This window comes from Mesoplodon mirus (assembly GCF_964341445.2).
Source record: "Mesoplodon mirus genome assembly, chromosome: 3".
Classification (NCBI taxonomy): Eukaryota; Metazoa; Chordata; class Mammalia; order Artiodactyla; family Ziphiidae; genus Mesoplodon; species Mesoplodon mirus.
The window spans coordinates 38,759,373-38,780,556 of record NC_138978.1 but is presented as its reverse complement, the minus strand read 5'-3'; the positions used below and the strand labels follow the sequence as shown (position 1 = coordinate 38,780,556).

At 49.0% G+C, this 21,184-nt stretch overlaps 1 protein-coding gene across 3 annotated transcripts in view; it reads right to left on the bottom strand.

Moving 5' to 3' along the window:
• The window catches only part of SZT2 (SZT2 subunit of KICSTOR complex), a 50,881-nt gene that overhangs the window by 26,431 nt on the left and 3,266 nt on the right, over nt 1-21,184 (bottom strand). For 2 of the 3 annotated variants that reach the window (XM_082612374.1, XM_082612375.1), the window contains exons 2-17: nt 14,551-14,676; nt 14,067-14,240; nt 13,587-13,757; nt 10,139-10,270; nt 9,228-9,369; nt 8,732-8,838; nt 4,283-4,493; nt 3,887-4,057; nt 3,251-3,485; nt 2,932-3,061; nt 2,077-2,219; nt 1,672-1,824; nt 1,412-1,526; nt 980-1,197; nt 667-882; nt 199-277 (exon numbers count right to left, since the gene is read on the bottom strand). In XM_082612374.1, the coding sequence (XP_082468500.1) occupies nt 199-277; nt 667-882; nt 980-1,197; nt 1,412-1,526; nt 1,672-1,824; nt 2,077-2,219; nt 2,932-3,061; nt 3,251-3,485; nt 3,887-4,057; nt 4,283-4,493; nt 8,732-8,838; nt 9,228-9,369; nt 10,139-10,270; nt 13,587-13,757; nt 14,067-14,240; nt 14,551-14,676 (2,523 nt within the window). Of the gene's footprint in view, nt 1-198; nt 278-666; nt 883-979; nt 1,198-1,411; nt 1,527-1,671; nt 1,825-2,076; nt 2,220-2,931; nt 3,062-3,250; nt 3,486-3,886; nt 4,058-4,282; nt 4,494-8,731; nt 8,839-9,227; nt 9,370-10,138; nt 10,271-13,586; nt 13,758-14,066; nt 14,241-14,550; nt 14,677-21,184 lie in introns of those variants that run through there. The other variant, XM_082612376.1, reaches the window with a different exon arrangement.

The window sequence follows — 21,184 nt, the reverse complement described above, 5'->3', positions numbered from 1 at the left end:
CTGGCCTGGCCCAGCTCTGACCCTCAGCACTTTAGTCCCCTTGCCACACTGTCCTGGGACTGGCCTCAGGCCTTGGGTCCTCTGGCCACAGGGTCCCTGTGAGGCAGCGTTTCCAGCAGTCCCAACCCAGCTCAGAGGCGAGTATCCCTGGGATGATGATGGACCTTGGTGGGAGGGGTCGTGAGGGACAGCACATACCTGAATTGGCAGCTCCAGGACCATGTTGATGATTCCTTCCCCACTGCAGGCAAAGTGGAACCCTTCCGAGAGCCGGACTCTGAAGCCCCACAAGAGTGGGGGCGGGGACAGGATGAGATGGGGAGAGACACTCAGTGTACAGCCCCTGCTTCCCACGCCACTTACATACCCACTTTCCAGCAGCCATCCAGGCAGACTTGTCTGCTGGTGGCCCTGCCCAAACGACTGGTCCCTCAGGGGTGGCAGGTCCAGTTAGGGCCAGAGGCCAAAATAAACTGAGTCGGGGGAGTCGTGGTGGGGAGGGCAGCAGCCCACACTGCTCTGTGCTGGATCCTCTGCATAGCAGCGGCCACAGCAGAAACTGGGGCTGAGACGGGGCAGTATCTGGCTTAGACTTTCTGCCAGCTTCCAAACCCAGAGTCTATACTAGACTCTGCCCCAAGTTGCCCAGCAGGCTTGGTGACGTACTCAGTGAGGATGGAGAGGAGATGGGCAATGGCGCTGAGCGGCAGAGCGGGGGCCAGTCCTGATGGGATGCTCCAGAGCCATCGCTGATGGTAGAGGTAGCGGGATAGCGACGCTAGGCTAGAAGAGGCCGAGCGGCCCGACACCAAGGGCAGTGGCCCTGGTGGCTCCAGTGTCAGCAAGAAGGGTGCCCGGTAGTCCAGCGGTAGCTTCTCATACCTGAGCAACGGGGGCAATTCTGTTTATCTCTACTCATACCCAGCTTAGCCGCAGCCCCCCACGTGCTCCTGGCCCTGTCCCCACTCTCTTTACCAACCTGATGAGCAGCTTGTCCAGTGGCTTATGCAGGACCACAAGGCAGGGCCGATCAGACAGGGCCTGCTGTGGCCCCAGCAGGGGGGGTGACTTGGAGGGAGAGTTGCTCCCACCGGCGCCCCCCAGCCCTTTTCGTTTCACCTTGGGTGTTGGCTCCTTGCTTTGCACTCGGTGGGGGAAACGTAGGCGCAGGATTTCTTCCCGCAAGTCCGACACGATCTGAGGGAAAAATGTGATCGGATCCTCCTACTCCTGTCTCTTACAGATGTGGAGAAGGGGCCCACAGACAAGGTGAGAAAGCCTTGTACCCCAAGCCTTACTTGGTCTGGGGGCTCCTCCCTCTACTGGCCCTGGCCCTGGGGAGTCTGGGGAGAAAGAGCTAGTCAACATTCCAGGGCTCCTTGGTCTGGGAGTGAGTCGGGGAGCAGCTCACCTTGTGCCGAGCCTGTGCTGGTGTGCCGATGGGGAAACCCAGGCGGAGCACCATGCACGGGGCCTTGGAAATGATGCGGACCATGTAGAAGGAGGAGGGGGGCTGGTCTGGGGCACTGGGGAGAAACGGGAGGGAGTCCGTGAGCAGCCCTTGGCTGGGAGAAGATGGGTTTAGGAGGTAGGAGGGAGAGGGTTTGGGGTGAGAGGAAGAGATGTGGGAAGAGGGAGGGGGGAGGAGTGAGGGGACATCACTTTGCCCACCTGGAGAGCAGCTTCACATAGGAATAGCCCTCGACTAGCACGAAGCTGCTCCAGTCACGGAGCAGGGAGGTCAGCGAGGAGTGTGAGATCCTGCACTGGACGGTGCTGTAGCGGCCATTGCTGCCCGGGGTGTGCAGGTGCTTGGGGATTGGCCTGGGAAGAGGGTGTGGAGAGAGGGCAGCCCCCCCAGCCCCAGTCATGGGGCAGAAGCACAGACTGCTACCTCTCTCTGCTAGGTCCTGTCTGAGGATCTGAAGGCTCATGAGCAGGAGGGCTAGGACGGCTCCGAGTTTTCTTGGCCAAGGTCGGTATGGGCTCATCTGCTGCTTCCCTTCTCCACCACTCCCTGTCCCCTCACCCCAGCCCCTCCACCCCAACGATGGCCCAGCTATGGCGGATACCCACGTGTCATGTTCCAGGATTAGCACCAGGCGATGCATGTGCAGCCAACGCTGCCATGAGTTAGCATCCATGGACAGCACTGGCTTCCAGTAGGCAGCGAACTGGGCGTGGGAGGAGTCGGAACCACTGTGCTGAAGGGAGAGCACCTGGGGACAGGAAGGACAGCCCTGTAGGAGCGTTCATGAATAACCTCCACGCAGCAAACAGAGCCATGCGGCTCAGGAGGTCAGAGGTGGCACTGATGTAAGGCTAAAGGGACCCATGGCCCAGCCTGGGACAGAGGCAAAAATGGCCTCCAATACGAAGGCTGGATTAGGATGAACGAGCCCAGGGACAGGCTGTGTAGCCCTTTAAAGCTGAATCCAGGCAAAGGATGGAACTTCCATCACTGAGTGATGGCAGGACCCCAGGATGAGGCCATTATTTGCTAGCATAAGCCCCCTGCTTGTCAGTGCAAGGCTGACAGCCGGGGCTGAGTGCGGAGAAAGCACAGAAAAAAGGGAGCCATGGTCTTCAGGAAGTGCACAGTTCATGGTGGTTGGCTGAAGGTGCTGGGGGAGGCCAGAGTATGCCACATGGAGACGGGCAAGGGGGCTCGCAGTCGGCTGGGAGAAAACCATCTAGACATTCTGCAAGTCTTTACCTCTGACACACCACAGCCTCTCTCTATAGACCCTTCCTTCCCCCAGGGGCGTGGAAAGAGGGAGGGGGCTCTCAAGGCGAAAGCTCAGGGTCCTGGTTTGGGGGCCTCAGATTTGAGAGGCGAGGAAAACGAACGTGGTTCTGGGCTCTAGATGCAGTGCCAATCCAAGTCTGGGTGGGCACAAGATGGGGAGAGTGAGCGTTGGGGCCCCTCACCGGGGTGGTGGAGCCGGGCGGGATGTAGAAGAGAGGCACTCCGCTCTTGGTGCTGTCGGGAAGCGTGAAATGCTCCGGGACTGAGGAGAAGGACTGAAGGTGGGCTAGCATCTGGTCCGTCTGATTAATGCTGCAGAACAAGTGCCAACCCTGAGCCTCACCGGACTCTGGTGAGTCAGAGGAGGGGAGCTGCAGCGGCACAGGGGGCCCTGGACACAAGCCTAATGCTCGGGGTGACCCTCTCTAGCCCCCAGTTTCACACATCTGTCCCTCCACACAACAAATGGGGCACCCCTCACTGAGCGGTGACCTCACTCACCTCTGCAGCGTGTTCCAGAACCGCCGGATAACGTGGGTCCGATACAGCGAGCGAATGGGTTGCCTTAGTGCACAGGACACATCATGCAGGATGTCATAGCCACCTTCCATTGTCACTTCCACCCGGGTGCCTCGAGGGCCCTCAGGCTCCAGGGGCCAGGGTGCCATAGCCACGTACTCGATGCGCATGTTGTGTTTCCACAGCAACACCAGCTTCACCTCCAGCTGGGACCCTCCTTCAGGGGAAGCAGGAGAGCTGGTTAGGGCAGGAGGGCATGGGACTGAGTCCTATCCGAAACCCCACCTACCCCATGGAACTCTAGCCTGGCCAAAGGTTCCAAGCGTGGTTCCACAGAATGCAGGCCCAGAGCCCGCCAACTGACACAAACTGTAGTTTGTAGGAGTAATCTGAAAACAAAGCTAAGTTCAGGACACCACACTATCCTCAGCTGACTCAGCTGGGGCAAAAGGAGATGGAATTGGGAAGCTAAGAGAACTAAGCCCTGAAGGCAACTCAGAACCCACTTGTCTCAAATGACAGGCAGAATCTGTCACTGAGACACCCTCTCATGCACGGTACATGCGTGTCTTCTGCTCTGTTCAGACTTGTGGGATACAGCAGGGCCTAAACCCTTACCTTTGGCCAGTGTCACCTCTCGGACACTGTAACCCTCTCGAAGCCGCACAGACACGGTGCTGACCAAGTCAGCCGGCACCTCCTTCTCAGTGTGCTTCTTCCGGCGCAGGGCCAAGGCAGGGTTGCTGCTTGCGGAGACCAGGTGCTCATTAAACAGGCGGTGCTGAGAGCCTAGAAGACCAGTGAGGACGGGGAAGGGGAAAGTGTTTTATCTGTTAGCTGACAGAGGCACAGGAACAGAGGCTACACTGAGTCGCGAGAGAACTGCGCCAAAGCCGCCAACCCCAGTTATACTGCTAGTGCCCCAGGGACCCAAGCCCCAGATGGATTCCTGCATCATCTCTAGGTCCACATTATATCCCCCCGTTCCCACACCTGCCCCAGTCTGCCACTCACCGCAGTAATATTCAGGGTTCAGGGCTTCCCCACTGCGCAGGAAGGAGTAGAGGAGAAACGCCCGGTGGTAGACAGTCAGACCCAGGCTGCCTGGCTCGGGCTCAGGACAAGTGGACAGGTAGGAGCCAAATGTTGCCATTGCGATGAACTTCATCAGTTCCACGTTGGGCACATGGCCAAAGCTACAGTCATAAGAATAAACTCCTCCTACCTGAAGAAAGTGAGCAATTAGAGACCTAGCTTCAAAAGAGGCACTGGGCTGGGTGGCTGCTCCCATTCCTGACCCACATGGTGGGAAGTGGGCCAGTGTTCTCCCAAGACAGACCACTGCTCTGCAGCTTTCCTTCCCTGAGTCCTTCTGTCTGAAGCCCATGCCATCTAGCCACACACCCCTCGCTCCACATCAAATACCAGCCAGCCCCCATTCACTAAAGATTTTGGCCACTGGTTCATTGGATTCCTGTCATCATCTCAAGACTACAGTGTCTAACAAAGTGCTTCTCAAACTTTAGGGTGCACACAAAACACCTGGGGATTTTGTTAAAATGCAGCAGGTCTGGGGTGGGGCCTGAGATTTTAGATCTCTAACAAGCTCCCTGGTGATGCCAAGGCTGCTGGACTGTGGACCATATTTTGAGCACCAAGCCTAAAGACTGGAGATTGGTAAACAACATATACCCTGTGGTCAAATCTAGCCTATCATCTATTTTTGTAAATAAAGTTTTATTGGGACTTCCCTGGTGGTGCAGTGGTTAAGAATCCGCCTGCCAATGCAGGGGACACGGGTTCGAGCCCTGGTCCGGGAAGATCCCATGTGCCGCAGAGCAACTAAGCCCGTGTGCCACAACTACTGAGCCTGCGCTCTAGAGCCCGCAAGCCATAATTGCTGAGCCTGCATGCCACAACTATGGAAGCCCGCGCACCGCAACGAAGAGTAGCCCCTGCTCGCCACAACTAGATAAAGCCCGCATGCAGCAGCAAAGACCCAATGCAGCCAAAAAGATAAATAAATAAGTAAAATAAATAAATAAATAAAGTTTTATTGGAACACAGCCGTGCCCATTCATTTTCTTACCGCCTGTGCCTCCTTTCAGGCTATAAGAGCACAGCTGAGTAGTTGTGACAACCACATGGCCCACAAAGCTTAAAATGTTTACTAGTTGGGGGACTTCCCTGGTGGCGCAGTGGTTGAGAATCTGCCTACCAATGCAAGGGACATGGGTTTGATCCCTGGTCCGGGAAGATCCCACACGCCGTGGAGCAGCTAAGCCCTGCACCACAACTACTGAGCCTGCACTCTAGAGCCCGCGAGCCACAACTACTGAGCCCGCGTGCCACAACTACTGAAGCCCACATGCCTAGAGTCCATGATCCACAACAAGAGAAGCCACCACAGTGCAAAGTCTGTGCACCGCAACGAAGAGTAGCCCCTGCTACTCGCAACTAGAGAAAGCCCGCGTGCAGCAACGAAGACCCAACGCAGCCAAAAATAAATAAATAAATAAATTTATATTAAAAAAAAATGTTTACTAGTTGGCCCTTTGCAGATGTACTCTAGATGGTTCATTCAATTCCCTGGCCTCTCTGCTCCTTAACCCTTATCACCAGGAACCTTATTCCACTCACCTGCCCGCTGACTACACATTGGTCCTGGGCTTCACCTGGAACTATTTCCTCTTTGCAAATTCAATTGCCACATCCGACTGATTACACACAACTTTGTCCCAGTTTTAGGTTCCTTCTATCCTCCTGCTCTTTGACTTCATTAAGGCTCCCAGGCCTTGAACCTCTACTCTTTCCAAATCTATCCACGTCCTCCTGGCCCTCCTTTCTCAACCCAGCCTGGACCCCATGGTCAAGCAACTTCTTAGGCATCATTCTCAACTCCCTGGCTGTCTTCACCTTTTCTCTGCTTCCACCTGAAAACCCCAACTAGGATCACAAGTTCTATACCCAGATCCCAAATGAGATCCCAATGAATCCCAAATGGAAAAAAACCCTGCATAGTTGTGTAGGTTGGCACCACATCAGAACATACGACACCCAACCCAGCTGGTCCTTCAGGGCCGGCCTCAGTGCCGCTCCTCCTTCCCGGCTCTGCCTCCCTGCCTCCCTCCCTCCAGTTCACATCCTCACCTTCTACTTTGGAGAGAAATCAGAGGCCCCCTTGGCAGAATTTATCTACACCTTCACTTCTATCCAGTCTCAAAGAAGGAGTGACACTCTCCTGCTCCTAAAGAGTCCCTCCATCTGTTTCTTGAGCCAATGCCCTCCTGTCAATTTAGGGACTTTACTCCATCCGGCTTCCTTTCCTTTCCCTTATTTTCAAACTCTGCTTCACCACAGCTCCTTGGAAACATGCTGGAGTCTCTAGCTTAAAAAACAAAACAAAGCAGAACACCCCTCTCCTTCCACCCTGTACTCCCCTCTGGCTGCCATTCCCTCTCTCGCTCCCCACTTGATCTGAACAACCAAATTCTGCGTGTCAACACTTTTCTCTGCTTCCTTCTCTTCTATACACTCTTCAATCCACTGCAGTCATTTCCCTCGCCACCTCTTCACTGAAATGGCCTGGAAAAAATCCCCATAACCACCTCCTAATCGCCAAACCCAAAGGGCACTTTTCTTTTCTTTTTTTTTTTTTTTTCTTCTTTTTTTTTTAACATCTTTATTGGAGTATAATTGCTTTACAATGGTGTGTTAGTTTCTGCTTTATAACATAGTGAATCAGCTATACATTTACATATATCCCCATATCTCCTCCCTCTTGAGTCTCCCTCCCACCCTCCCTATCCTGCCCCTCTAAGTGGTCACAAAGCACCAAGCTGATCTCCCAAAGGGCACTTTTCATTTCTCATTTTACATGATCTCTCTGCTGCATCTCATGCTGTTAAGTTCTCCTTTTTTCCCCCAAACTCTGAAATTTTTGACACCAGAGCTCCTGGTTCTTGTCTGATGACTTCCCCTTCATTCTTTGCTGTGCCCTCTTCCTATGAAAGATCTTTGAACACTGGTGGCCCCCAGGTTCTTTGGGGACCCTCCTCCCTTCTCAAACACCATGTGTCGGCTGCCAAATCCTAACTTGCTATCTCTCAGCTAGTGCTGTCTCTTGAGTATCCGATCTGCATATCCAACTGCTAACTGCTATGAACAGCAGTCATTTATTACATAATTATGCATTATGCTAAGCCCTCTTTTTTTTTTTTTTTGCGGTACGCGGGCCTCTCACTGCTGTAGCCTCTCCCATCATGGAGCACAGGCCCCGGACGCACAGGCCCAGCGGCCATGGCTCAGGGGCCCAGGCGCTCCGCAGCATGTGGGATCCTCCCGGACCGGGGCACAAACCCTTGTCCCCTGCATCGGCAGGCGGACACTCAACCACTGCGCCACCAGGGAAGCCCCTATGCTAAGCCCTTTAAAAGCATCATCTCACCCATTTACAAATGAATCCAACCAAGAAGTGACAGTGATGTGCCCCATGTCACACAGCCAGTAAGTGAAGCCAGGATGCCGGCCAGGCACGCCTAACTCCAGAGGTGATGCTTTACAGCTACCCTGTTGACCCACAGGCACCTCAAACACAACATGCACAACACCTGGATTCACCGTCCTGTCCTCACTCCACCCCAGCTGCTGCTCTCTGTTTGCTCTGCCAGATACACAGTCATCAGTGAAGTCAGAAACTTGGAGACACCCTCAGCCCCTCCCTCTTGCTCACCCCTTACATTCTGCTGATCATAAGTTATGTTGACTCTACTGCTTCATTTCCTCAATCCTACCCCCTTCTCTCTTACCCTGAATCCCCCCAGTTTAAACCCTGTTCCTCTCTTACCTGGCCACTGCAATTAACAGCCTCCCTGCCTTCTCTCCTGCCCTTCCCCCAGCAACAAGAGTGACCTTTATAAAACATAAACCCAGCTAGTGGTTTTCCTTCCATATATCTGTATCACCCGCAGAATTACGCTGGAACGCCTAACACAGTAGAAGCAGCTTTCCATGCTTGGCCTATGCCTACCCTCCAGCCTTGTTTCCCACAGCTCTCTGCCTCCTATCCTATAGTCTGTCAACCCAAAATGGCTGCAGGTCCCTGAATATACCTACTCCCTCCTCTGCTTAAGCCAGTTTGAGCTGGGTTTTCTGACCCTTGCAACCAAAACAGTAATAATTAATCTAATAAGAGAGGTGGGACTGGAACTGACTGCCAGACTGCAAATTCTGCATTCTTCTTACTATAACATGCTGTCTCTCACATCCTAAGGAAAGAGGACAAAGATGAGAGTCCTCTCCTACCACAGTACCTACCCTGTTCTAGACATGATGTCCCCCCCACCCTCCAGAACTATGCCATTGGCTTTACCTGGGAAATCATTGCCTGCAAGAAAGTAACCAGCCACATCCCACCTTGTGATCTACGACACTTCCCTCTCCTCCTTCCCAGAAAGTCCTCACCTGCACAAAGGAACAAGCCACAGTGCCACTGCGAAGCTGGTTCAGCAACGTCTCACAGACAGCCACATCAGGGACACTGGTCACCCCATCTGTGATCACAATGATACCTGGAGCAGGAAGCATCAGACTCAGACCTGGGGACCCTGGCCTGACCAAAGTCACGGGGAGGCATCTGATGGACGGGGCCTCAGTGTCCACCAACCAATGTGTTTTATGATCCCTCCAGCACCTTTCCTTCTCTGCTTCCCTCCTGTTCCTTCCTCTTGAGGGCTGGACCCCAACTTCCTCCTAAGTGACGACCTCGGTACTCTACTCCTCCCCACTAGGGTCCATGATGGTTGTCAGAGCGGGGGTACTTGAGATATACACTAAGAAACACTTACCTTTTACAAACAAGGAAACAGACACTCTTCCCTGGGGCCCACTGATCCCCTGGAACCCTTCCCTTCCTGCATTCCCCCTTTTCCCCAATCCCACCAACATTCCTTCTACTGACCTGCACTGGAGTTTGACGGCAGCAACTGCAGTGCCAAGATGCCCTGACGGATCATACTGACCAGTCCAAGATCAGCTGTCACCATGGAGACTCCCACTTTCCGGCCCGGGGGCTCCCCTGAGGCTGGGGACTGGTCCTCTGCCTGGCTCAGGTTACAGAAAAGATAGAATGGGACAGATGGCACTGCTGCCCCCTCCACAGCAAAACCAGAATTTAGAGCCCAGCATTGCCCAGGCCAGACGGGCCTAATCCTGTGAGGACCCCAATTCCCCTACTGTGCGGCCAAGTCCTGACTATGCTCCCTCCCCTAATGTGTGCTTGGATACTGACCCTCAGATGGGCAGGGAGTCCAGCACCAGATGAAGCACCACACTGTACTGCAGCAGGGCTTCCCCACCTTTTGCCAATAAGGCCCCTTTTCCATATTTTTCCCATCGCCATTATGAAATACCTTACACATCAATCAGATTAAGTCTTCAGACATATAGAACTGCTATCTGCCTGGCTACTTCTAGGATATCTAAAGGAACGAGAAAGTGCACTGTAGTGAGCCCAAGCAGCTTTATCACTGATTGTACAAAATACTAGAGATCAAAGTCACCCATGATCACCTTCTCAGAGCCACTGGGGGAGATGATCCAGGACTGAAAAAACACAAGCAAATGGCCTTCACATTTTCTCCCAGCAAGAACGTGTGTCTTGGGGAGTGTGTCCGAGCCCTCTTCAGCAGGAAACCTGTTGTGTGCACTCACTAGCACTTCTTTCCTTGGCTCCCTCTGTCCCTGGCTTTTAGCCCTTTTTTTCTGCTGTCTTTTCCCTCTATAATGTTTGGCTTGTCCTTCCTCTCTCCCCTCTGTCCCTTAACAGCTTCTCTTTCTAAGTGGCCTCTACCCACTTTCTCTCCCACATACCTGGCTCTGGGAATTATACTGCTGCTGCAGCATGGTGGCCACCTTATCCTCAAAGAGACAGAGCTGCTCATACACCTGCTGCAGGAACATCTCCCGCTGGGAAGGGTCCAAAAGGCAGCCCTGGACCAGCACCTGAGAAGCACAATGGAAAGAGCAAGACGTGAAGGTCAGGGGGACACTGGGCAGTACCCCTCTGGTCTCCCTATTTATTCTCCACACTGGGCTTCCCCAAGCATGGGGGCGCCACAAGATCTTCCAGTTTCCTCCACCTTGGCCTCTGGAACGTTGTCTATAAGCTGCCCTATCTGGCCAGGCAAAGCCTTTTTCATTGACTCATACTTTCTTATTCTTGTTGATTTCTAAGCACTGCACACAGAAGCTGTTCTGGACCTTTTCTCTTTTTTAAGCTCAAAATCTTATTCCCCCAGTGAATGCTCCTTCCTTCCTTTTACCCTGAGCAGATAATTCCCACCCCCCTCTTCACAAAGAAAGGAAACAAGTCAACAGGAACTACCCACTCACCCTAACCCTGAGGGTGTACTACTCTCCAACCCAACGAAAATGTCCTCAGTGTTTGCTAGACGTTTATATCTATGTGTTCTAGTTCTTCCTTTCAGGCTCAGAAGAAAAGATTCCTTTTCCTCCTTTTTCTTCCTAAAGCTAATCGTTCCATCTACTCTTGGATCTTTTATCTAATAGCTTCATTCTCTCTCCATGAGGTTTCCTTCCTTCTACTCTCGACATAAATAAGTGCCCCCATCCTAAAAATTTTATAAAAGCCTGGTGGTCCCTGTGGTGGCCCTCGGGATCTCTCCTCTCTCCCTGCCCCCATCAGACTCCTACAACCTGCCCACTTCTCCCCAACCCCTGCCCTCCCAGTGCAACAGCTACTTCTTCTCTCTATTCAGAACTGGGTGAGTGGGTGGGGACAGCCAGAAGAGGGCAGAGCGGGTCTCTGGACCACTGAAGGCCTGACTGTGAGAAGAGAAACAGAATCAGAGGAATAGTGGGAACTGGGGCTGTGAAAAGGTGAAAAAGATGCTCAGAGCTGTATTGTTTAGAGGAGTAAAAACTGGGTCAACCTAAGGGTCCAACAGTAAAGGTTTGGCTAAATATATAATGACAAAATATGATAAAATATTAAGACAAGTGGTCATTAAAAACTGTGTTTTCAAAAATATTTAGTGACACGGAAAAATGCCCATATCATACGTTAAAAAAGCAGGATGTAAAACTGTGTGTTTAGAATGAGCCTGATGTTGCCCCTCTCTCTGGATGGAGGGGTGGTGGTGGTGAGGGAAGTAAACACAAACTCAAAGAGAAGAAACACAGTCCACAACATGTCAATAGTAGTTATTTCTGGGTGGTTACTATGAGTGAGTTTTGTGAGTTTTTTATATTTTACGTATTTTTCAAATCTCCTTCACTGGGCATGTATTATAAACGTGACTTTTTGTTTGTTTGCTTGTTTTGAAAAACAGCAGGATGCACCTTGAGGGAGCTACAGAGACAGTGAGGAAGCTGTCTGACTTCTTAGCTGACTTAGTGGCAAGTGGCCCTGGAGGCTTTCCTAAGTTCTCAGTCCTTGTCTTCTCCACAGCTGCTGTCCTTGTTCAGGACTTATCTCCTCTCCCATGCTGCAATACTCTTCTGCCTGTTCTCCCCAATCCAGAATTTGTCCCCCATCCATCTTTCTCACTGGCCACAAACAAGTGTGATCTTCCTAGTGTACGCATCTGATCCTGTCACTGACATTCCAAACCTCCAGTGGTTCTCTACCCATGGCTAATAGTTTTAACAGCTAACATTTGCATGTTTCCTATGTGGCAGGCACCATTTTAAATGCTTGACATGTATTAATTCAATCACCATGCAATTCTGGTACTGTTGATATCCCCATTTTGGAGAAAAGACCCAGATGCACAGAGAGGTTAAGTAACTTGCATAAGAGCACACAGCCAGTAAGTGGTATAGCCAGGAAGCACATAAGGCACTGTTATTCCAGATCCAGTGCTCTTCACCACCACACTAAACTCCCCTACAGAATAAAGTACAAGTTCTTAGCCATGACATTCAAGGCCTTTCATAATTCTGCCCCCACTTATCTCTCCAGTCTCCCCTTTACCAACCCCCCAACCCTCCCCCCATCATTCAAACTTCATTGTGTCCAGCTGAGTAACATGTAGTTCCCTAGAACCCCTGTGATTGAGAGCACAGTTTCATAGCTCTGTGTCTTTGCTTTTGCTGGCCCCTCTGCCTGGAAAGCCCATTTCCTCTTCTTTGAATAGTTAACATCAATTCATCCTTCAAGATTCAGTTCAAATGCCTCTTTGTCCAAAAGTATCTCCTGTTGCTGCCCCAGGCTTGGCTGGGTGCTCCCATATCACAAGTCAAAACTTATCAGTGCCCTTATCACATTCAGCTGAAATTATCCCCTTTAATATCTGTCTCCGAAACTAACTCTCAACCCCTCCCATCGGGATAGGGACAGGGTCTGATTCATCTGTGTCTCCAGGACCTAGCCCAGGCCTGGCATAAATCAGGCTTTAGTAAGTGTTTGTCAAAGTGAACCAAGTGTTCAGTGATTACCTAATATCCAAGCTTTCCCGGCCTTGACTGTGAGCACCTGCAAAGTCTGGGGATGTAGCCCACAACCAACAGTCCTAACGCCTGCACTAGGAGAACACTTTAAACCAGGGCAGAGGGCTGGGATACAGGCATGTACCAATCGCCTTGTGTATATTTCAGCCCCTCAGATACTGTTCCTTGCATCCCCTTCTCGCAAAGCCAGTTTGCTAGCTAAGGTGACAATGAAGCTACCAGGGACAATTTCAGGGTAAGCCTCTACCAGTGAGTTGAGGGTGGTTAAGAGTAGATGAAGGGAAACTGGACCAACGCTTATCTAAGCCCAATACAGATATTCCAGTAACAGACTTGGCCATTCTCCAAAAAGGAGTGCCTTCTGATGGCCTGCTTGGGTGCTGGATAAGCCCTGTAATTATCTGTGTGGTCAGCGTTATACCCAGCAGCTCACAGGGCTCTAGGAGAAAAATGACCCTCCTCTGTCCTTGGAAGAAATTATGTTTCTGGGTCTTTGCTTCTCCTGCTACTAGTGCAAGGAGTTAGGACATTAGCTATAACCTTCTGATGGAACTAGAGGGAGCGGGGGAGAGAAAACAGTCCGTCAGTGGCCAGAACCAGAGACTTAGAGGAGGAATGAGAGGGGCATTTGTCCACTCAATGTCAACTCACCCAATGCTATGGGGAGGCCCTTTAAGACCAGAGCAATGAATGGTTAAGAGGAGAGAGACTCACAGAGACGACTAGGAACAGGTTCGAGGAGAGCTGGGGACTTTGGGCACGGAGAGTGGAGACAGGATAAGGACCTGGTCGGTGGACTATCTGAAATTAGGTCTGAGGATACAAACTTGAAGAAAGGATGCAATACCTGGTGGGACTGCAAGCCAATGATTGAGGAGTAGGCCTGGATAGTGACGTAGATCTCAGGTTGGAAGTCGATGCAAGATCCAGGCACTCGGAAGGGCCGGAGCAGCCCGCCTAGGCAGCGGGAGAGGGCATGGAAAACTTCATCAAACAAGATCTCCCCTGTGGAATCATCCTGAGGGCAATGCAGAGAAAGGTCTCTCAAGGGTAACCAAAGGCAGCCCTGAGCAGAGGGTAGAAACAAGCAGCTTCCATGGGTCAGTGGGACTCTTAAGGTTGATCACACATCCAAATACAGTGCCACAGATGAAAGGGATCTGTCTTCAAACACCCACCACTCCTTCCGTCGTGTAAAGGAAACCTGTCTCCTTTCCAAAACGGCATCATTGTGGGATCATTCTTCACTTATCCCAGGCCCCGCCTCTTCTCCTCACTTCCCACCCAATCCTTTCTTCCCACTGTCTCCCCTCAACCAACCCCTTACCACAATGCCAGTAGATGGGCTGAGGTCCAGCTCAATGACAAACCGATACTGCCAGGCCAGGAAGGTGACCCGGGTGGATGGTACAAGGAGGAATGGCCTGGGGACCACCGGTTCATCTGGCTGCCACCCAGGAGGCAGGACACTGAGGACTTCCAACTCCTGCTCAGACTGAAGCTGACAATTAGGATGGGGAGGAAAGGGAAGAGTCAGGAAGTCACCCCTTTCTTTCCAGGACCTGACTTCCATATCCAAAATGACACACCATTGGTTCTACCTTCTGCAACCCAACCAAGCACTCCTCTGAGCTGGAAAAACAATTAAACAAGATTTCCCCTGGGGAATCATCTTGTGGGCAAAGTCACTTGACCCTCCTAGAATCAGACCCCTCAGAGTTAGTCTGCCCTCCTGTGTGTTTCCAGCACCCTCATAAAAAAACAGATCCTCGGGGCTAGCCCTTCACATCCTGTGTGTCTCTGGGCCTCACCAGCATCTCCTGGGGCGTGGCCTGCACAGTCTGATGCAGGTGATTGAGGAACCAAGCCAGGCGAACATTTCGGGATATTCGATAATCCTTTTTCATCAACAGGAACACCTGCCCAGCTTCTTCCACCTGGGGACAAAGAGACATTTAATAAATCCATAAAAATTCACTAGTTCCTAGTACATATAGATCATGGTGCAAGTAACTTGTCCAAAGAGCTCAGAATCCATTAGTGAGAGGCAAGGCAGCAGAAGTGAAACGTTTACCCCCCACCTCAGTGCAAGGGCTTCCCAAGGATCCAATTCTCAACTCTTGGCTCCCACTCGGATATGTGAGTTTCTCCTATAAACTCTAAGTTCTTTGAGGGTGGGGATTGTGTCTTGCTCTATTTTTGTGTCCCTGTGCTTAGCAAATTGCTTAAAACAAAGCAGACAATAATGCCTGGCAGTTTCTCCTAATAAGCCTTGACAACAGCAGGCACTAAAGGATCTTCACTGGGTGAATGGCAAGCCTACTAAAGACCTCAAAGCCCAACTTCTGTGGGTCACAGTCTCCCACCCACACCCTTCTCAGCTGTCAACGTTCTAGTTCCTTCCTTCCACTGCCTCATGGGCAGTCGGTTCAACTGTGTCCTAACAAGTGTCAGTTCCCTTGCCCGTGTCCTCACCTGTCGCTACACAAGCCCAGCTAAATCGTGACTCAGGATGAATTTGACTTTCTTCCTTATCCACACAAATACCACACCAGCTGTACTTCGACAGAAAGAAACTTGTCACCTCGCCAGTGGTGCCACTTCTAGTGGCCTTTACCAACCCTTTTCTTTCTCCCTGGTCAGTAACCTTTCCTTATTCCCCTCAGGTTTTCCAATCTCTCAACACCCGCCATCCCGGCAGATAAATTTGCCTGCTGTTTCGCAGAGAAAATAAGGGTCAACTGGTCTGAACTCCCCCAATGTTTCCTCCAGATTAACCCTTATCTGTAACATTCCTTTACCCTCTTACTCTTGCCTCAGGTGAAAACATTACTCTCCTCCTGTTTAGACAAACTGCAAATTTCTCCTCCGGTGTTCCTAGCGAGGGGGAAATGACAGGCTGTGAGGAAGTGAGCAGAAGTCAGTGACTACCTGTTGAGAAACGGGATGTTGAAAGGAAGTGAAGATTTTTTTTTTCAATAATGGGGAAATACACATGGAGAAGAGATGGAAAAAGTCCTGGAAAAGCAATAATGAAGGGTGCCTGATGTCGGAGAAGAGTGTGGAGAGCAGAGATGCAATGACTAAAGATGAAGGAATTCTTTCTTCCTCAGAAACAGATATTAGGAAATGGCATGGATGAGAGGAGAAGGAAGAAGAGGGAAGGAACTCATATTTATTGAGCACCTAAAATACATTCAATAGTACATTGTAAAACTTAAGTACAAGAATTTCAGATTCAAACAGCCTGGGTTTGAATCCCAATTCAGCCTCTTATTAGCTGTGAGATTGTGGAAAAGGTACTTAAACTATTTAAGCCTCAGTGTCCTCATTTGTAAAATGGAGATAAATCCTAATACCAATCTAATTGTGCTGTTCTGCAGATGAAGGGAAACCGTGCATATGAAGCACTCAGCATGGTGCATGGTACTTATAAGAATATAATAGAAGTCAACTATTACAGGTTATTACCAGGCCCAATACTAGGCTCTTTACCTAAGTAACTGCATTCAGTCTTCACACAAAACATTTAATAGAAGAAAGCTGAGGTCCAAAAAAGTTAATTTCTCAGCAGAATTCTTAGCAGAATTCGTAGGCCTAGGGTCGGAAGTCAAACCCAGGCTTGATGAGCTGCAAAACCCATCTACTGAGTGTGACAACTGGATCGAACTGGGGACTTAAGAGCAGAAAAGATTTAAAGTGGTTACAAGAAGGAACATGATGGGGGTTTATAAATAGAAAGGATGCTCTGACATAATCAAAAAGACAATTTAAACATCAATATGATGTGATTTAGTATTATTTTGTGTTTTGTCCCTACACCATCTAAAATCACATTTTGGGAAATACTACTCTCTGTTGTACTGTTTCCCTGCACTGGCCTGAGGCAGGCCCTGGCTAGGATTTTGGATTTTATCCAAGAGTTAGGTCAAGCTACCAAACTCTTTTTTCAGCAGGGCAGTACTATTATATCTGCATTCAAAAAGACTTCCGTCTGGCTACCACATGATTTAGAAAGATCCCCTAACAACCAGGGGAGATGACAATGGCCTAGACCAGAGCTACTCAAAGTAGCCATTCTGTGAACCGTTTGAGACTCTTCCTGAGGAGACAAGTAGTTGTGCTAGAACGTAAAACCAGCACTGCCTTTCACTGAGAGGGTCTTGGAAAAGTCAGTTGAACTAACCTTCAAGACAAGTGAGCAAGTGAAGTGAGCTCAGCTGTACTTTAAGGAATCTTTAAAATAAGATGGACAAGAACTGGTGATTAACTGAAGTAGGGAGGAAAGTAACCAAAAAAAGAAAAACCCCCCAAAAAAACAAGGTGTCAAGGATGACTAAGGCAACATCAGAAACCAGTAAGTTGCAGGATGATTTCCGTTAGCTAGAGAAATCAGATATAGTTATTTCCCATCATTTCTAACCACCATCCCCCTCAAAAGGTCCCATCAAACTGAGCGCTCTTATTGCCAAACTCCTAAAAAGACAAAAGGGGCCTACTGGCAAAGAAGGAAACTGCAGCAATGACCTGCCCTCTCTTTCTCTGATCCTTGGTCTCAGAAGATACTCCCATAAATAAATAAATAGAAAAGACAGTCTTCTCCCTGATTAACATCTCGAAAATTCTGCCAGATTGCCTAATTTCTTTCCCACAGTGTTAGTCTATTAACTTGGGTATACTTACATATTGTACTGTAAAACATTTAATATTAACTTTTCATTGGTATTTTGTCAACACCCTTATAAGAAATTCAAGGCCTGATGGCTTCCATATGTATGATTAGAGCACCAATAAGCACCATAAAATATATTCATTTGTATTGGGCTTTGGCTTTCTCAGAGAAAGAGCAACTGTGCTCAATGCCAGTAGGCAACCTCTCCCTCAGGAGTGGCTGAACTGGTGTGGGTATGATATTAGTGACCTCTCTCGTCTACAAGTTGATGATGCTGGATCCTTGCCAAGGTTCTTATCTAAAAAAGGACGGGCTGGGCTCAGTATTATCAGAATAGGAAGGATATCCCAGCTCAGCAGCCCTTTCTGTTTATCACTCTATCCCCAGAGCCTGGTGCATTGCTTGGCAATAGGAAGCTCAATAAAATTTTGCTGAATAAGTGAATTCACTATATGTTCTAAGCTAAGCAAAGCAAACGCGGCATTTAAAATGAATCAGAGGCAGTACAACTCTTCTTAAGATAAGGTAATCTTAACACTAGTCTCCATATTTTTCCTTTTGTTCTTCTTTGGTGCTTAGTGAAGACTTTTTTTCAAATGCCAGCCTGTTTCAGTTATGCAAGGAAATATCCAGGAAAGGAGTTTTGGCCCATATTGAGCCAGGGTTAAAGGAGGGAGCACCATAAGGACAGTTGGGGACACTTGGTCACTTCATCTTCTAGGACTAAAATCCTGGCCACTCTGGGTTTAATAAATGAACCTTTCCATGATTCCCTACACTGTTTGTTATCTCTGCTAGGCATTCACAAAGCAGTCTGGACTTCTTAATAGCATCCACCACAGTTCATAATGAAGAATTTGTGTATTTTTTTTTTTTTTTTTTTTTTTTTTTTGTGGTATGCAGGCCTCTCACTGTTGTGGCCTCTCCCGTTGTGGAGCACAGGCTCCGGACGCGCAGGCTCAGCGGCCATGGCTCACGGGCCCAGCCGCTCCGCGGCATGTGGGATCTTCCCGGACCGGGGCACGAACCCGTGTCCCCTGCATCGGCAGGCGGACTCTCAACCACTGCGCCACCAGGGAAGCCCCGAATTTGTGTATTTTTTAATGTTGGTTTCCCCTACAAGTGTAGAAGCTCCAGGGAGGTAGGGGCTGTCTATATTGTTCTTTGTTGTATCTCTAGTAACTAGTGCAAGACACACTAAGGGTTTGAATATTTGTTCTCTTCTCTATTTCAAGCTATGTTCTTAGTAGCTTACCAGAGATTCCTAATTTTCCATTTTTATCAACATCTGGCTTTTGTTGTTAAAGAGTTCTCATCCTTCCTCATCTGCTTTATGGAAAAACTAACCCAGTCTGTTGTTTGGACTTTGCCTCCATGAAAGTTGTTTTTACCAAGTTTTTTTTCCACTAGTATGTTCTTTACTGGTATTATCTTCTTTTCTACAATTCTGGAATCGGGGGAAGGGGAGTTGTAGTATAAACTCGAATAGATTTGTTTTAGACAGAATTACAGTATTAGGGAAAGAAAATGTGATATGATAGCTGAGACTCTGGGCTTGAATTTTAGTTTCCTCCTCTATAAAATACCACCACCTACCCCAATGATGGGTGAAAGCACATTGTAAAGTTAAAAGTGTCACATAAATGCACATAGTAGTAGTAACAAGGTGCTGCTTCTTTGAGTCTGGAGGAAGTCCTGCACAGCCGTTCCCTTGAGCTTTTTTGGCTCACCCCCGCTTAGTTGGCAGAGTTGGAAATTTCCTCACACTGAGCCAGAATCTGTCTTGTTGATATTACCTTGACCTGCTCTTGAAATCTGTTCTCTTGAACATATCTAACTCACTTTGGGTTTTACCTCCTGAGGCCACACAGGGAAAAATCTGAACCTTTGCCAAAGGAGAAGCTATCAAACATCTGATGATGGTTCTGTCTTTGATTCTCCATAATAAACATCTCCAGGTTCCTTAAATGTATCTCAAACGGCATGATTTCAAGTTCCCTCACTATTTTATATCTTAGATCACGTGCCTACAAATGAACTCTGGCTGGTCTACTTTTCAACTTAAAATGTGGGCGCCAGAATAGAGCACAATACCCAGGTAAGGTCACAGATTCAGAATCTCCTAGATTCTATTTACTTCAGGCGAAGCTTTACCATGCTACTGACCCGAGAAACCTCTCTGACTTTCTCGCTTCTGCTGCTGCTTAGACACATCCCCCATTCTCTCCTCATGCAGCTGGCTTTTTTGGGACACACACAATTATTCAATTTGTCCTATTACGTTGGATAAATCCAGCCTATTTTCTATTGTGAAGTTTGACTGCTGTTTTGTCTTCTAGTAAATCTCTTTCCAGCTTAATTTCCCTGCTAATTTGATCAGGATGCCATCAAGTCCTCATCCAAGTCCCAAGAGGACAAAGGCAAGGTGAGCATGCATTCATTTATCAATCAACAAATTTACGGAGAGCCTGATACACGCTAGCACTGGGCTGGTCCTAAGGATAAAATGGAAAGCAAAAATTGGCATTCTCTGCCCTTGCAAGATTTACCCTATAATGGAGGAAAAAACTAATCAAATAATCACTCTAAATACTATATTAATACAAACTAAGTGTGCCAAGGATAAGAATGTGGTTTTATGACAGCATGTAACAAAGTAACCTGACTCAGGCAAGAGTCTTAAGAGAAAGTGACCCTGAAGACTGGGCAGGGTTGGCCTAGTGAGGAGGGAAAGGGGAATACACCAGATGGAGGATATAAACAAGCACTGTCCTATTAGAAGATTTTCTTTACACTATTTGTTAGTAGACTGCTTAATTCCACTGCTGTGCAGCTTCCATTTCTTCACCTTGTTTCGAAGGTTATTTTAAATGACAGACTGACTCTTCAAGGCCAAACTGAAGTCTAGTTCACCAATCAGTTCTTATAGAATCCACTCTCTTGAAACCTGGAACATTTCCTAACTCGAGTTTTCTCGCAACATTCCCCCCACACATGATCCTTCCAAGTCAATGACTACATTTTCACAAACATCATCTCTAAGTTTTCTTCACCTTCAGGAGGTGATTTAACAGAACTAAAGACTCAGGATTTAATTAAAGCAGCGAGAATGGTATTTTTCCAAGTGTGATCCAAGGACCAGCAGCATCAGAACCACCTGATGTGCTTGTTAAAATGCAGATTCCTGGGCACCATCCGAGACCAATTGAATTAAGAGCTGAGAGAGCTTGGGAAGCTATACATAACAAGCTCCCCCAAGTGATTCTTCCGCTTTACTGTTTGAGAATCCCTGAATTAGTTGTGTTCTCCCAGCACCCACACTCATATGGAGCTTTAATCCCTGATACTTAATCCTTCTGAGTCTGAAGTGCACTGGAGCAGTCTGGCAAAGAGAAAGCCGGGTTTCGAAGTCAGAGATCTGGATTTAAGTCTGGCTCTATTACTTGCTATCTAGGTGAGCTTGGACAAGTTAGTTTTTCCAGGCCTCAGTTTCTTCATCTATAACATGTGGATAAGAATGTCTACTTCAGGGACTTCCCTGGTGGCACAGTGGTTAAGAATCCGCCTGCCAATGCAGGGGACACGGGTTCAAGCCCTGGTCCGGGAAGATCCCACATGCCACGGAGCAACTAAGCCCGTGCACCACAACTACTAAGCCTGTGCTCTAGAGCCCGCGAACTACAACTACTGAGCCCAAGTGCCACAACTACTGAAGCCCGTGCGCCTAGAGCCCGTGCTCCACAACAGAAGCCACCGCAATGAGAAGCCCGCGC